This window comes from Fundulus heteroclitus, chromosome 9 (genome assembly GCF_011125445.2).
Source record: "Fundulus heteroclitus isolate FHET01 chromosome 9, MU-UCD_Fhet_4.1, whole genome shotgun sequence".
Taxonomy (NCBI): domain Eukaryota; kingdom Metazoa; phylum Chordata; class Actinopteri; order Cyprinodontiformes; family Fundulidae; genus Fundulus; species Fundulus heteroclitus.
This window is the reverse complement of record NC_046369.1, coordinates 2,318,522-2,335,411: the sequence shown is the minus strand read 5'-3', so window position 1 is coordinate 2,335,411 and position 16,890 is coordinate 2,318,522. Positions and strand designations below refer to the sequence as shown.

At 39.8% G+C, this 16,890-nt stretch overlaps 1 protein-coding gene across 3 annotated transcripts in view; it reads left to right on the top strand.

Annotated features, from left to right (window-relative positions):
• Positions 1-16,890, top strand: part of bcar3 (BCAR3 adaptor protein, NSP family member) — a 103,588-nt gene that overhangs the window by 38,432 nt on the left and 48,266 nt on the right. For all 3 annotated transcript variants that reach the window (XM_036140821.1, XM_036140823.1, XM_036140822.1), the window contains 2 exons: positions 8,771-8,957; positions 9,056-9,310. In XM_036140821.1, the coding sequence (XP_035996714.1) occupies positions 8,771-8,957; positions 9,056-9,310 (442 nt within the window). The remainder of the gene's footprint in view (positions 1-8,770; positions 8,958-9,055; positions 9,311-16,890) is intronic.

Here is a 16,890-nt window from a genome sequence, read left to right as displayed (position 1 = left end):
CTGGAGTCCTGATGAATGTTTATTGTGAGCCTGCTATCAACCAGTTGGACTGAAATCAGTCGAATGCTAAGGCAAAGTTGTGTCTTCAGGGCTGTGAGAAGCAGAGATACTCCTTTTAAAATGAACGTGGGAGTAAATAGTAACATTTATCGTCACTAATCTTCTATAACGCTCATTTATATGTTTATGCTGCCATTTCCTCCTGCTGTTAATCTTCTCACCCAAGGCTGTGTGTGTCTGTGTGTTAATGCGTGTTCCCGACCCAAGGCCCTCAGCGCCAGCGGTGACAAAGACCCACCATGTTTTGTCTGGTGTACCGGTGCCAAGGAGAGACACGTGATTGGTTGGAAATAGTCTGCAACAAAAATTAATGCCTCAGTTTTTTTTCCCTTTCACTAACATACCTGTGCAGGTTTTCCTAACAGTCTGGTTCAGGTCATGTTTAACAGACGGCCAAATACAGCAGTAAGTTGTAATCACTACTAATTTATGTTTAGTAGTAGTTATTTAAAAACAGTATTTTTCATATGCCTAATTCTGTTTGTTTGTTTGTTTCATACCATATTTTTCGGACCATAAGGCGCACTAAATATTCTTCCGAACTGTGTAATATCACTCCTCCACGTCCACAGCTCTCTATCGTCTCTGTCAGGAGGACAGAGTAGCTGGACTAAACTGCCCTGTTTCTAACATAAGGCCAAAATAAACATTTATATTGAATTAACTTACTAGGTTTATTGTTGCTAGCGCGTACTCCAGGCTGCCTTACATGAATGCACTTCTAGTTTAGACATTACAGTCAGGCAGTCTTGTAGACAGCTCAGGGGTCCTCAGGTAGTGACAGTGTACCGTAATGCTCCTAATATCCATTGAGCGGAGCGGCTTCAATGCTAACCAAAGTCATATTTACACATTTTAACAGATTTGTGAGCACATTGTACCACATAAAATCAGTCAGTAAGCACAACTTTAATCATATATAAGGCACATCTTTGAGAAGATTTAAGGATTTTAAGTTCAGCTTATAGTCCAAAAATATAGTAGATTGAACTAAATACATGGAAACAACTTGACTGCAAGCAACAAATTAATTTAAAAATGTATTTTTCAGTGAAGGCAATTTTATACTCACTGTTGTTGGCTTCAATTGTTCATGAAAAAATCAGAAGTGGATTGAAAGCAAGCTCCGTTGTTTCCACCTGTTGTCCGTGTTTTCTACAAGATGTGTAGCGCGGTAGAGTCGTAAAGCAAGTTTGTTTTTGCAGCTACTTGCTTGGCTGAATTAAAGCTTTAAAACAATAGTTATAGGAAAAATGTAACTTGGTGATTAGAGGCAGATCTCCTCAGCAGTGATGTCCAGTATTTAAAAGGAGAAGTACGGTGCAGCGTGAAAACAACTGGGTTGCATAAGGACCTGCCATGGAGCGTAACCAGGGCTTAAGTCTTCAGACACGGCACTGATTCATTCCTTAAGGGCAGAGTTTGGTTGATTTAAGGCTCTATTAGGTTATCAACAGTAACATTGCTGTGAGTTTGTTGCAACGCAGATAAATCCTTGGAACTGTGAGAGACTAACGGCGAGTCAGACGATCCGCTGTTTTAGCTGATGTTTGTCAGACAGCTGAAACTGAAAATGTCTAAATGCATAATCCGCTTTAATCAGCAAGTTTGACTTTAGTTTCACTTCACTCTCATAGAACAGTTTAACTAGAGGAAAAAAGGAAAGCTAGAAATATCTATATATTTTTTGTTTTTATGCAAATATACATGCATGTGTATGTGTGTGTGTGTATGTGTATATATATATATATATATATATATATATATATATATATATATATATATATATATATATATATATATATATATATATATATATATATATATATACACATGCATAAAAACAAAAAATATATCGATATTCAAAAAATATATAGATATTTCTAGCTTTCCTTTTTTCCTCTAGTTAAACTGTTCAATGAGAGTGAAGTGAAACCAGATAGTATATATGTATATATATATATATATATATATATATTATATATATATATAGAATATATATATATATATATATATATATATATAATATATATATATATATATATATATATATATATATATATATATAGCGTGGTATTGATCTGTGTCCTCCGGCTGTTTAAACGCTCATCAGTTTGTCCGCCTGGAGCTGTCTCTCTCTGTGGCGGCGGCTGCTTTTAGCACCTAGCGCTCTATAGCGCCACCCTGAAGGTGAAAGTCTAAACTGTTTGTTTGCAGCAGAGATATTGGCCTCCTTTCCCCTGACCCTAGACCTGTATAAATCCTGGATGGAGGGATGCGAGCCATGGGATGCGATGCTGTACTAGCAGATGTTACGTTTTACCTGGAGACCACTGAGCAGTTTGTGTTTCCTCTGCTGAAAAATGTTAAACAACAACACGGCAACAACAGTGCTGTAATATCTACACCAAAGTAACGTTTGTAGAGGCTGCCGTATCAGTATCATGTCGTATCAGTCCGTCTCTTCAGCTGGGACTCATCGGCTAGCTGATGATGAGCCAGAAAACCTTTTTCTTTTGCAACATGCTCTGGTTTCTGCAGAGGAATCAAAGAAAGTTCCAGTGCTTTGGCCCACTGGTGAAGCAGATTAATACTGCTTCGTATGGCAGTGTAAGTTGTTTAGCAGCAAAAATAGAAACAAAGTTACCAGTGGTCTCCTATCTGCTGATATAGTGTTGTGTGCTGCAGTCTGAACAGCATAAAAATCAGCTAAAATGGAGTCAGGGGGTCCATCTGACTAACTGCTGTTGGCAGCAGATGAAATCTATCTGCTGCATGAAAGGTCAGTTATTGAGAATAACTTTAAAGGACTTAGCCCCCGAAATATGGAGAATCTTTATGTCTGAAGGATTCATCGGTCGGAGTTGAGTGGCTTTAAAGTAACAAAGCTTTGCACACTGCGAAAAGGGAACTAAAACTGAGTAAAATCTTCTTGAAATTAGTGTATTTTTGCTTGATTTGAGCAGGTAAATAAGATGATCTGCAAATGAAATGAGTATTTTGACCCCTGAAATAAGGTACTTGAATAAACTGCACTTGAAATAAGATGAAGAAGATAAGATGTTCCTATTTTAAGTGCAAACATCTTATTCCATTGGCATATTATCTTATTTACGTGCTCAAATCAAGGACAAATACACTTATTTCTAGAAAACTTGACTTACATTTAGTTCCTTTTTTGCAGTGCATGAAAACGGGCAGGAACTGGACAGAAAATTAATTAAAAAGTCCGAATAAAAACAAAGAACAAGTTGGAAAATGTGCCAAAACTGCGCAACATTTTCCATTTAAAAACTAGACGATAGGGAAAACATGTTTGTTGTTGATGGTTTTCTTGGTTTCGTTACTTAAACGACTCAAGTATTTTATCATTGTGACTATTTTAACATTTTTATCACATTACAATGTTACACGGTAATATTTCTATAAATATTAAATGCGTCAATTAAGGATTACACAAAAAGTCACCGCTTATCTGTCCTCTGAGTCGATGCAAGCGTCAGAGATTAGGTGACAAATACGATATTGCCTGGATGTCCTTGCAGGATTAAAGGGTAATTTAGAAAAATTACTAATGGTTTTAAATTTAGACCGTGTTTCTAAAAATATCAGCTGCTGCAGAGGCAGAGGGGTTGGACGTCATCCACTGACAGAACGCTGACGTCAGCCTTTTCTACGGCATCACCGCTCATAAAGGCATGAAGGTCTGCTCGGTGACCTGCTACATGCAAACATTTAACTCTCTGGGATGATTTATCACTACTGGGTTTATGTAAAAACGCCCCATGTCAGACAAATTAAAAGAAAAACCATAATTATGGTCTAGATGTAGTAAATACTCTGGTCCTGTTAGCAAAATATTACAAATAATTCCTGTAATTAATGCTAAGTACCAACAAACTTTCAAAAGAGGAAGAAAATATGACGATAACTTCATTAATGGGGAAAGCAGGCCTGAATATGTTTTTTTTTTTTATTTAAAATCAGCAGCAAATAAGTCCCTTTTTTTGGTGTTTTTATTCTCGTTTATGTGACCGGCAGCCGAACAGCTGCTGGGAGCAGAGGACGAGTCCATAAAGCGAAGAGGGGAGGGGTAAAAGAAAAGTGCATCATGAGAGGCAGAAGGCCAAAGAAAGGAGACAAAAGTCAGGGGGCCAAACCAGAGCTGATGTTGTGATGGACAAGAGTGATAAGGAGAAGACGTCTTTGTGGTAGGGGGGGGGGGGGCACTAAAAGAGAAAGATGGATGAGCTAGGATGGGGGCAGAAAGAGAGGAGTAGCTGAAACGAGTCTGAAAGGGAAATACATTGAAAAAAAGAATAAGTGGATATCAAAGGAGGATTTTTTTAATATCATTTCTCTGCATTTTTTTCAAAATAACTTCCTGGACTCTGAATAATTGAGTCTAAAGCGAAGTGCATGATGGCTGTGAGTCGGACTCTTAACTCGGTGATGGTTTTTATGGACTACAGGGGGAGGCGGTGCGTCTGGCAGATGGTCAGTACCACACACACAGCTGAATCCCTCAGGGTCATATAATAGGTGCTGCAGTCATTCTGGCCCTCAGAGGAATCCACATTCTGACTGATCCCGCATGCCTTAGTAATTCTTTCACTGTCTGCCTTCTGTGTGCAGAAACGTCCTGGACTGGGCCGGCTGTTTGTTCCTCCAAAGCTGCATTTGCATTTTCATTGACATTCATCAATACGAGCTGATGACTCTATCCCCCCCTCACTGTTTGACCCGATGTAGCTGCATTTTAAAACATGTTTCTGCTGCTGGGTGGCATCTCCCCATTCAGGATCCTCAAATATGTACTCTGATGCGCATCAAACACAACGGTCTCTGCTCTTCAAGTTAAAGCTGGAGTTGGTAACCTTTGTTAGTCATAAATGTTGCTGTAATTCCTACTAAACTATCAGCCGCATAGACATTTTTATGGACACACTGCTGTATGGTCAGTTTTTGTGGCACATGGTTCCGTTTTGTCCCTTTTTTTTTAAATGGGTTCAACAGGTTTGAAGTAAGGGTATGAAATGGCAAAATGATCCTTACCTTAGTTTGCGTCTGCCTTGCATTTCTATGCCTCAGGAAGACATGATCCCATTGGAAAATAACTCTGGCTTCACCTTATAACAGATTTAACACTGTAACAGAAAACTGGGGCTGCCATGAATTAAAAATGTACGATGCAGGTTCTCCATGTGGCATATCTGCACCATTGCTGCGCCGTTTGAATGACCACTACACTAATATTTGATCAGCGTCTCTTCATTAACACAAACGACTCTCCAGCAGCGTTATGAAGATGTTCTCTCTTCACTCATGAAGATTCACTCAACTCGGCATGCAGCGTCATTGAAACCTAAAGTGTAGCTGACCACTTGACCTACTTTCTGACTAATTTGGCTAACAATTACCAGTTATCATAGAGTATTAAAATACTTCCCAGAAGGAGCGGTTGATCAATCAAAAAAAAAAAAAAAAAAAAGAATATATTAGTGTTGCGCCGATGCCATTTTTTGGCCCCGATACCTGGCTGTGCAGTATTGGCCGATACCGATACCATCTGTTTGAAATTCATGTGTGTGTGTGTGTATATATATGAAGAACTGCATACTACTTAGAGTAGTAGAACTTTTTATTGCCTAACCTGGAATGGGTGGCAATAGTTGAATAAACTTTTGGCTCTCAAATGCCAAAATAGTGCAACTTTCATGAACTTATATAACATGTATAATACTAGTTGGGAGAGAGAAGACATCAAAATGGTATCGGTGCCCTATTTGTTGGTACTCGCCGATGCCAACACCAACATCATAATGTTGAACTCTAAACGCCTCTCCCCTCATCCCAACCTACATGCACTATTCAGAACATGTGTTGTGAATTGGCGCTATATAATAAAATTGAATTGACTAAAATATATTGTTTTCAAGAGGTTTGGGTGTCTGGTTAAATGTTGGAGGACCAGCTGCTTTCTGGGCTTAGAGGAATCAATCTTGAATCCTTCTTGATGTGTGTGTTTACCGTTTTTCTGACTTTGTAATCATAGAAACCCAGAATGTAAGAGAGGAGTAACGAGGACAGCCAAAATACACAAGCCAAGACATGTAGTATGTAACAGGTGTAAAATGTGGCATGGTAGCCCTAAGTGTTTAATATTTATAGTTCAGATAACGGCAATAAAGTCATTGGTTACTAATGATAATGAGCATCTCTGCTGCACTCCTTCACCCTACGTCGCTGATTGGTCAACACAACGCAAATTGACAGATTTCGGATTGCTTGAACTCGCGCAATTGTTCACTTTGCTTTATTCATGCATCCTCCACGCTGTTCGCAGTTTAGCTTCACTCTATTTAACCAATTTGCGCCATTTGCCTCACTCGAAATGCGTGGTGTGCATCATCGGGCGTACGGCATTAATTTTCTCCTGATCACGCCTTTACGTAGGGTTAACATGTAAATCGCCCGCTCTCTTCGCCTTGTTCACGTTTGGTGTGAACGCACATTAAGGCGCGCTAACAGCTGCATGCTCAGATTGTTAGCTGCTAGCTGTTAGCACGCTACCGCCTGCACAAAGCTGTGTTCTTCTTCTACATCAGTTAAGGCAGAGAGGCAAACCTCTTCCAACATTAGACAGTAATAATAAAAGGGGGAAAAAACATAATACAGATGCTTAAAAATATTTTTTTTGCAGAATAATTACTTGCGTATTCCCATAAACTGCCTCAGAATTAACCGAGTATGACCAAATTAAATCAATGTATTCATTGTAAAACCAAATGAAAGAGTGTTTCTCTGGGAAAAAGTTGTTTACAACATTAAAATAAGTGCATAATCTGAGCTCCTGTCCTGCGTTTAAATATCTTAGGACAGAAAGATGTGCAGCAGATAGTTCTGCTTCTGATGCGGCTGTATTTTTAGCCCCAGGCGGCTGTTTCCAAAGTCCTGGCAGAGGGTGTGAGGACTTTCTGGTAATGCTCAGAACCGTCTTCCTGCAGTGGTTCTGAAACAGACCCAAGAAAGAGAGTAAGAGACGGCATCACTGCTCCTCTCTTTGCTGTCGTGTTGATAAAAGAAGCTGCCAATTTTGGCCCAGAAGCAGATTATTTATGCTCTGAATTAAGAACGCTTGGTAGAAAACCAGTCGGGTCCTCAGAGATGAGCTCTTCTGGATACTCTCATGTCTAAACTGCTTTCTGGATTCTATTTTCCCTGATCCCAATCAGCTTCTTTAAAAAAGAAATAACCAACCAGCTGAGATTTAAAGGTCACACTGCAAAAGGGAACTAAAAGTAAGTAAAATTTTCTAGAAATTAGTCTATTTTTCATTGATTTGAGCAGGTAAATAAGACTATTTGCCAATGGGTCTAGTAGTTCTACCCCTAAAATAAGATAATTAGATATCCTGCACTTGAAAAATAATGGAGTAGAATTATTCACACTTTAAGTGCAAAAATCTTATTCCATTGGCAAATAATCTTATTTAACTGCTCAAATTTCACCCATTTCAAGAAAATTTTACTTACTTTAGTTCCCTTTTTGCAGTGCAGACTTGTGGTTCTCTGACGAGGTTAGGACTGAGGGGTGGGTTGGTTTAAACCTGTCGGCTCGTCCAGAGTTTTTATATTTAAGTTTGCGCAGCGTGACTAACGGTGCAGAGTGAATCAGAGCAGATGATGCTGTCCAGTCATCCTCACACCGCAGGAAAATGTGGGAAGACCCCATCGTGTGTTTTCCCAACCCTGCCGAGTGATCCGTCTTTTTTTTGTCGCTGCGTATTTCTGTCCGTGCGTCGGTGCCAACAGACGACGGCTCACCTCACTGGCACAAAATAAGGTTAATAAAGGTGAACTGCAGCTGTTTTTCTTCATGTTTTCTCATCGACTCCGATAAAGTAAAAAAAATAGTATTAAGAATCTCAACAGACTTTATTTTATTCTCACGTCAATAAAAAAGTCAGCTTTTTTTCTAATCTACACTGCAAAAAGGGAACTCAAAGTAAGTAACATTTTCTTGAAATTTGTGTATTTATGCTTGATTTGAGCATCTAAATAAGACTATTTGGCAATGGAATAACATTTTTGCACTTAAAATAATAATAAATTCATCTCCATCTTATTTCAAGTGCAACATATCTAATTATCTTATTTTAGCGGTATAAATACTCATTCCATTGGCAAATAGTCTTATTTAGCTGCTCAAATCAAGGAAAAATATATTAATTTCAAGAAAATTTGACTTATCTTGAGTTCCCTTTTTGCAGTGTAACCACAGAATTGCGTCTAACCTAAACCGCTGGAGGCTTTTTAATTAAAACATCGTCTTTAGTTTATGCCAAGTGTATGCATTTAGATGCGTATGAAGATAAGCTCTTTTTATATTGTTTTTAGATACCTCATTAAAAAAGTGGGAAAATCCGACCTTGACACGCGACATATAGTAGTTAGATACCTTGTAATTACCGATATATAATCACATAATGATGACTTTCGTGTCCCTGCAGGGTAATTTGTTGTTTTGCATTGTGATTGCTTGACAGAGTATGAGATAATCTCAGTTATGAGTGTCTCTGGGTGCGGTCACTGTTGCACCAAACAGTGTTTTGCTCATGTCTTCTTTGTGTTTTTTTTGGTCATTCATCCAATAATTAATGGAGGTTGTTTCAGATTGGATTCATCTAAATTTCTCTGCATTTTTCCAGAGTTGAGGATGATGGCTGAGGGACGTTTTGCCAGTCTGCCCAGGTCCCTGCATGCCCATCATCACACCTTGGGAGGAGGTTCTGTCCCCTCCACAGGGCCCAGCACTTCCCTCGGTGGCCCCAGCAATGGCCTCTGCTCGCCCAAAAAGCCCACCATCTCCATGGATCTCCACGGCTCCAATCTCTAGTAATCTTAATTTATTTGCTGAATTCATTACCCTGAAATCAAAACTGACTGGATTTTAGAAAAAGTAAACCTTCGTTTTACCCGTTTCTTCTGTGCAGCCTTCCTTCAGGGCAGGCCGGCAGCTTATCTGAGATTCCCTCTGCGGCCTACCAGCAAGTCTCCCTGCACGGGACGCTGCCTCGTCACAGAAGAGGAGGAACCAACGTGGGCCAGAGCAGCCACACGTGGGACCCGAAGACCAATCAGGCGCCGCCGTTGCTTTCCGGGAACGCGTTACTGCCTTCGGGGCACGGCCTCCAGCCCGCCGCGTCCTCTCTGGGTCAGAATATCAGCGACGACGTCAAGAGTAGCAGGTAAACATGCACAAACGCAGACAGATGAGGGTTAAGATTGCTGTGTTTTTGTGTCTGTTTGTGAGTTTTTTGTTCAACGTTTTGTGCAAACAAACAATACAAAGCCCACCGGTGTAAGGGAATTTGCTCAGTTGTCTTAATTTGGTGATTTAGACAAAAAATGCACTTTAGGGCATTTATATTTCCCAAATTTCCCCATTGTGGGACAATAAAGGTATTTCTAATTCCATCTTGGGAGCATTCAAGGTGATTGTCCAGGTGGTTATTCATGGACAGCAGTGATTGTGAATTTGGGACAAAAACCTTTGACTCGTCTTTATTTAAAGGGACGACTAAAAAATCTTTCACAAACGTACTAATTATGAAAACGGTTAAAGGAGTTATAAGTAATACTGACATCTTGTGGCTTAAATCGGTACAACAGCTTGCCAATCACAACAATCTAATATGCCGTTTTTAAACAGTGTGTTGCTGTTGTGAATTTTTACTTCCACAGGATACGTCTATGATGTTGTATTCTTGTTTTATTTCTGGTCCGCTTCTCTTCCTGGCTTCCATGTTTTCAGGCTGCTGCTATTTTACCAAAGTAAAATACCAAACGCTGCTCTGTTTTGGGAACCCTGGAAACTCTCATATGATTGGCTCAGGAACCAGGAAGTAAACACGAGCTACAGTCTGAACCAAAGTAGTTCTGGACCGTACCTCTAGGTTTGAAAGGAGAAAAATGTGACTAAGACATTGTTGATGGAGAGGAAAGATCATTTATAGGGAATGTTACTTCCATCCTGGGTGAGAAATGAGAATGATTTAGGTTGATTTTACTGTAAATCTCTTATTTATTGCTCCTTTCATTTGGCTTTCAGCATTATCAATGCCCTTTAAACCTGCTTACATTTTGTCACCTAAAAGCCACAAGCGTTAATACATTTTATATTATTGTGTTTTCATGGGCTGACATAAAGTAGGACATAATTAGAAAGCTGATAAAATAGGATACGAGGTCTTCAAATCTTTTTTACAAAAAGGAATCTGAAACGTATTTTTACACCGATACACATAGATAAAATCCAGTGCCACCAACCGTCTTCAAAAGCATTTTTGTTTTTGGGAAATGCAGACAGGAGCTCAGCAGGCTTTCTTTTTCTACCGACACTTTTGCCACTCCTCCATAAAGGTTAAATCTGAAAAGTGTACACCTCATCCTGCACAGATTCTCCCACCTGAGCTGCAGATGTCTGTAGCTCCTCCAGAGTTAAAGTTATGCCACCATACTCTTTGTATTTTGGATTTTGTTTTATGACCCAACTCGGCTTCAAACTTCCTCCCCAACCTGCCTGCTGGGTTCTTTGGTCATCACGATGCTGTTTGTTTCCGACGTTCTCCGCAAAAAACCTCTGAAGCCGTCGCAGAACGACTGGATTTATGCAGAGATTAAACCACAGAGAGGTGCATTCTTAGACTTTCTTTATTGTCATTTTGTATGCACAGAGTGCATACAGAATGACATTTCGTGTTCATACAGCTCAGAAAAATTGCAGTAACTCCACAGGATACGTTGCTGTGAATTTACAGTACAGGATTAAAATGCAGTAATAAATTGCAGTAATTCACAGGATAAATTCCAATTGATTTCCGGATAAAGTGCAGCAGTGATTTAACAGTAGACAGTTGCAATGTAGACAAATATGCAGTAAGTTTCCGGATAAAGTGCAGCAGTGATATTAGAGACTAAGAGTTGGGCAGCATTTATAATTCTGGATAAGGATACGATTTACAAATGTGCAAAGTCTGGGATTGTCGAAGCCAGTTTGTTGCACTGGGCTTTTATTCGGGAGAATCTGAGTAAAATGTATTCAAATGCATGGAAAACCTTCTGATTTTCATTAAAAAAAGAAGAAGAAAATCATGCCTCTGTCACCAGGATAGCTGTTCCATTCCTCAGTGAGATGAAGCAAAGAAAACGTGAAAGGAGGAGTGAGAACATGCAGAGGTGGATGAAGATAGAGAAGGTTGTAAATGTGAGCCCTGGGGGGGTTTAGTGCAGTGGGCTCAGCTTCAGAGAGAACCCACACACACCTCATCCCTCATCATGTCCTCCCATCTCTCTGTCTCCGGGCTCGGTTTACAGCTCACTGTATCTGATGGAAGCCAGCTCTGTGCGCGCGCCTGTGGCCCCCAGCACTCGGCCAACCTTTGTAAGTCAGGGTGTGGCAGGTTTGATTCCCAGATTAGTCTGAACTCTTTGTCTGCCCTCTCTCTTCATCTCCGGATCCGTTTCATTTCACCTGTGCAGGTGGCTGGACTCTCACTGAGTGATGCTGTAACGACCAAATTAAACTTATCGGACTCGGCAGCCGCTTCAGTTTTAAACGTTTTAAACTGGGAAGTTTAAGTTGATAGAGCAAATCCGAGTTTGCTTTTCTATGAAACCAGAAGCACAACTTGGTTAGTCAATCTGGACGTTCACTGCTCATGCTGCTGAGTGACCTGTGAGCCCTGACCTTATGGTGCACTGACTCCTGATTGGCCGGTTTGCCTTTCTCCTGACCTTTATGGGCAGCTTGAGGACCACCAGGACAGGAAGAAGAGGAGGAGGAGGAGGAGGAGGAGGAGGAGGAGGAGGAGGAGGAGGAGGAGGAGGAGGAGGAGGAGGAGGAGGAGGAGGAGGAGGAAGAGGAGGAGGAGGGCAGCAGCAGAAAAGACCGTGAAAAGAGGCTAACGAGGGAGAGATCTGTGCTGGGAGGACATCTGACTGCTAGCTCATTTCATATTTATTAAATTATATCTGAATTGTGACCACATTAGATCAATATAAAACGGATCACAGGACACATCAAACAACTGGATAAACAGTTGTGTACTTTTTGGACTTTAATAACATTAATATAAATGTTCAGGATTCACTTGAGGACCATTTCTTTTTTCTTTTAAGCGTTAAAGTTCTTAGAAGACGACATTGGACTCAGTCAAAATTAGAAAATTTTAAAAAAAATCGATATCAGAAAAGTCTGATCGGTGCATTTCTGCATAAACTCAAAAAGAAATCTTTAAGATTTATATATATATCGCACTTTAAATCTCATCAGATGTTTTAGAAAAAAAAATGTAGGCGTACATTATGCCGTAATCAGCATACATACTGGAGTATTTACTGCAGCACAAAAGTATTTGTTTGTGAATAACTGGTAGATTTACATAAAAAAAAACATAAACCCAGATGTAGGCAAATTGGGGATTCCCTTTGGATTCAAATTGTTTCTGCAGTTCCATATTTATACATAAATGATAGATGAATAGTTCAGAGTAGGAGACTGAGTCGAATCATAAAATGCTGCTGGTCACTTTTTGCCATTTTAATTGGATCGTATTTGGGTTCATTTGAACAAGGCGACATTTATGTTTGAGTTTGAAATGGGCTGGAAAATGTGTTCTACGCAATATAAACTGTTTTCATGGTATCAGTTTCAAACCCTACTGCAGATGTATTGACAGGTTATGCCTACATGGACAATATGAACATAAGCGGGTTCATTTAATAAGTTTACTATGAGCCCTGACCCACTTTGTGCCCATCCAGCCCGCATAAACATGTAGATGTAAACCCAAACCTGACTGTATTTTATTGAAGTGTCATTGTTTTGACTTTAAATGCAACCTATTTTTCTTTCTTTCTTTTTAATAATTTCCCACTGACGCTTTAGTTATGAACCAGTGAAATCCAAATGAACTGAAATTGTTAAGAGAGAAACTGCTCTAACTACAAGGTGGCGCTGCTGAGACCTTTTTATCAATCCAAATACAAGACAGCGGTGTACTTTCATGTTTTCTCAGAGAAATAGACGATATTAGACAGATTAGATGGGTACGTAATGGATCCAAGGTGTTAATAATGTTGTCAAGGTAGCACATGACTACAGCAGCAGAAAAAATATTACTTACAGTTTTAAACAGGGCTGCACAGTTTTAGGAAAACACAGCATAATATTTGTTAATGTGATAACCATATGACTAACGATCAACATAATTTACAGTATTAATGTCTTCTTGCATTGGCTTCATGGAAAACATAAACCTCTGATAATGAGATTTATCCAGCGACCGGAGGGGAACAGAAAATTCATAATATCCATCTCAGCAACAAGGTTTTATTGGAAAGGTGAAGGCATGGAAGCAGCTCAATCTCCACCTTATTGCTGCCGTACCTACAAAAACTTTAATGCAACATCAAGCATGTCACCAAACAGTATATCACAGGAATGGGCGCCTGAATATGTATGGTACTGATTAATTAGCTAATTCATATTATGCAGATTGATTAGAGACATTACAATAACAATACATTTGTGTTGTGCAGCACTAATGTACGTTATATTGCTGCATTTAAACACAGTAATCATCAGACCCACCAGTTGTTAACGCTTTGGTGAGCTGTATAAGGAAGAGCATAGGTACCATCTAGAAACTCTATTATTTTTTTGGTCGTATTTGCAGGTTATTTGTGGTGTTTAGTGCAGTTTCCAATCAAATTGATTTAGATATCCACTTATAGATGTATGGTGCATAGCATTTTTATCACATTAATTTAATCTACAGAGCAGGGGCTCTGGAGCCACTCCTGGCAAGTTGGCTCCTAAAAGAGCTAGTTAAAAATATATATATATATTTCAAAATGTAGGTGCAGAATAACAAATATTGCTTTTTGCTGTTTTTCAGTTTTTTCAATGGATAATGACATTAAATCCCCACAATGAATGAAACTGGATCTATTTTGTCTTTGTTATATTGGAAATTGTGTTATTTATTTACAAGACTTTCACAGATCTCAGATCCTCTTTTTTACAAAGATGAAAAGTTGCCTTTTTATCAACATTGTGTGAAATTTGCAGCTCTGAACATGTTTTATTTAGCTGGACTAGGGGCAAAAAATGTCTCTTTATGTTGTAACGGTGACAGGCCGCTGCTCTAGATGTTAATTACTCGAATATAGGAGGGAGACGGATCGTTAGAGACGTATGAAAGCCATGAAATAATCCTCCTGTTGTCCAGGAACACTCGGACCTCAGTCTGAGGAAGTTTTTGCGTACGTTGGACGCCCGCTGACCCCTGCAGATGGGCTGCAGGTACTGCACGCAGCTGCTGGCCTCGCCTTTCTGGCCGCGCCCTCCCCCCGCCTCAAGCCAGCGGTGGTCACGCTGAGGGCCGTGCGGTGAGCTCCAAAGAACAACAGTAGCCAGAAAAAGACTGTGGCTGGCTCTTCATGCTTCAGTCTTCCCTGCTCTTTTATTTTCATCCTCTTCCTCGCCTCCCGCTCCTTCAGCCGTCCTCTGCTCAAAGATTGTTTTTGTGGTTTTTTTGGAGGCAGAGAAGAATGCGGCGTCGCCTGCAGTTTTAGCCAGTTTAGCACAAAGAAGAAGTGCTGATATGGCAGCGGTCGGTCGGGTTGTGTTGTCTGGAAATAACGGGCCGAACCATCTCGCACTTTAATTTACAGATAACCGAGTGAAGAAAGAAAATTACTCACCTGACAGACGGTTCTCGTACAGAGGCTGAATTTATCCGTCTTCCTGGATGTCACTTTGTTTTTAAACCTGACCTTTTGACTTTGCTGCATTCCCAGAGGGGGACAGAGGGGATTTCCGTGATTTTTTTTTTTTTTTTTTTTTTTTTGGGAGGATTGGTTCTGAGGGATTGGAATGGGTGTTGTCTATCCATGGTGATTTCCACGGCACGCTCACCCTGCAGCGCGGGGTCAGGGTTACGGGAGGCAGGTGGTTGATGTGGTCAGGACTTTGGGTCTCACTGGAGTCCAGCAGAGCAGCACAGACATAGTTACAGCAGGAGAAACAAAAAAAAAAAAACATCCTCTCTTTCTATCAGCGTTAGCAATGTCATCGCAGCTCTATTTATGCGCCGAATGATCAAGGTCTTCACTTTGAGGTCTTTAAATGAAAATAGGGAGAAACCCTGTTGCCTCTGGTCAAAGTTCAGTGAAAACTCTGAAGTGGAAACTGTACATGACATCAGTATGAATAAATTCATCTCTATTCACCCCCCTAAAGGAAATCCAGCAGAGCCCAATTACCTTTAAAAGTCACCTAATTAGTAAAGGGAATTCACTCGTTTAATGCATTCTCAGGGTAAATCAAAATTTGAGGCGCTTTAAAGCATCCAAATAAGGAGTTAAAATAACATAAATAAAAATAATTCATACCAAACCGTTCCATATTTATTAATAAAGCCCTTTACGAGAACAAAGGTCAAGAAAGTGCTGTACAGGTATGGCTAAAAAATAACGTAATTTTAAGTTAAAATAGACAAAATAAAACAGACAAACAAGATAGTTCAAAACAATAAAAAAATAGTGAAAAATTATAATTGAAAATAATTAAATTAGAAAGTCTTGAACTCTGAAAGAGAGGATACCTGTCTGACATCCATCGGCAGATTGTTCCACAATTTTGGAGCCGCTACAGCGAATGCGTGATCTCCGCTTACAGGATGTGCTAAGAAACTTTAAAAGCCTTTCTGAACAAATGAGTTTTAATTTGCTTTTAAAAAAGACCCGGTTTGGTTCCAGATCATGAGTGACGCCACTAAAGAGGCCCAGTTACCCCAGCATTTAAGCTCAGTAGTCCCTGGAACACACAATAAAAGCTGACTGGATGACCCATCCGCAAATACCTAAAAGTCTGGATAAATAGAGGAGCGCCAGGTTGTTGAGAGATTTAAAAACGAGCTGTAAAAGTTCAAATCCGTTCTGAAATTAACAGGAAGCCAGTTTGAAGAACATAAAACTGGGGCGATGTGCGTACGTAGGGAAGGTGTTGACTAAAAGACGAGTCGGCTGCTTTCAGGACGAGCTAAAGGTGATTTAACGCCTCACAGGAGTCGAGTCTGCAGCTGATGAAAGCATGAAGGGTTCTATAGGTCTGGATGATTTAAAAATAGATTAACTTTGGCCTAAAGACACATCTGAAAGAAGTCTGTCCTGACTGCAGAGTCCTTTTGTTTGTTTTTTATGCAAAATCCTTATTAAATGTTAAATTTGTAACAGTTTTCTTCAGATTAAAATGTCAAAGCAGTAACAGGTGAGGTCAAATAAAATGAAATGTTTTAGAGCATTAGTGGCATCATGAAGACGAAGGAGCTCAGCAGGCAGCTCAGGTTTAGTTAGAAAACAAAGCTTCCTGTTCCAGGAACAAAACCTGTTAAAAGACACAAAGCTCTTAGGATTTGGTCAGATGTTCATCTCTTAGCAGAGCAACACCCCGAGAAATAAAGCCTCACTGGTGTGTTAGAGCGGTCTAGTCAAAGTCCAGATCTAAATCTATTTCAGAAGGATCATAAAGCACAGTTCACCGACCATCTACTCATCATCTCCCTCTAATCTCATTGAGTTTGAGTTATTTATTCAAGGATTTGTCTTAAAAATCAGTCTCCAGATGTTTGAAAAGCAGGTTGACAGTAATTGTGATGAATTATCAAAGTGCTGACTCGGGCGAATGCACGCCACACTTTTCAGATTTCTGTTTGTGAAAATGAAAATAAAATGGATTGTTTCTTCTTCTTTTTCTTTTCTT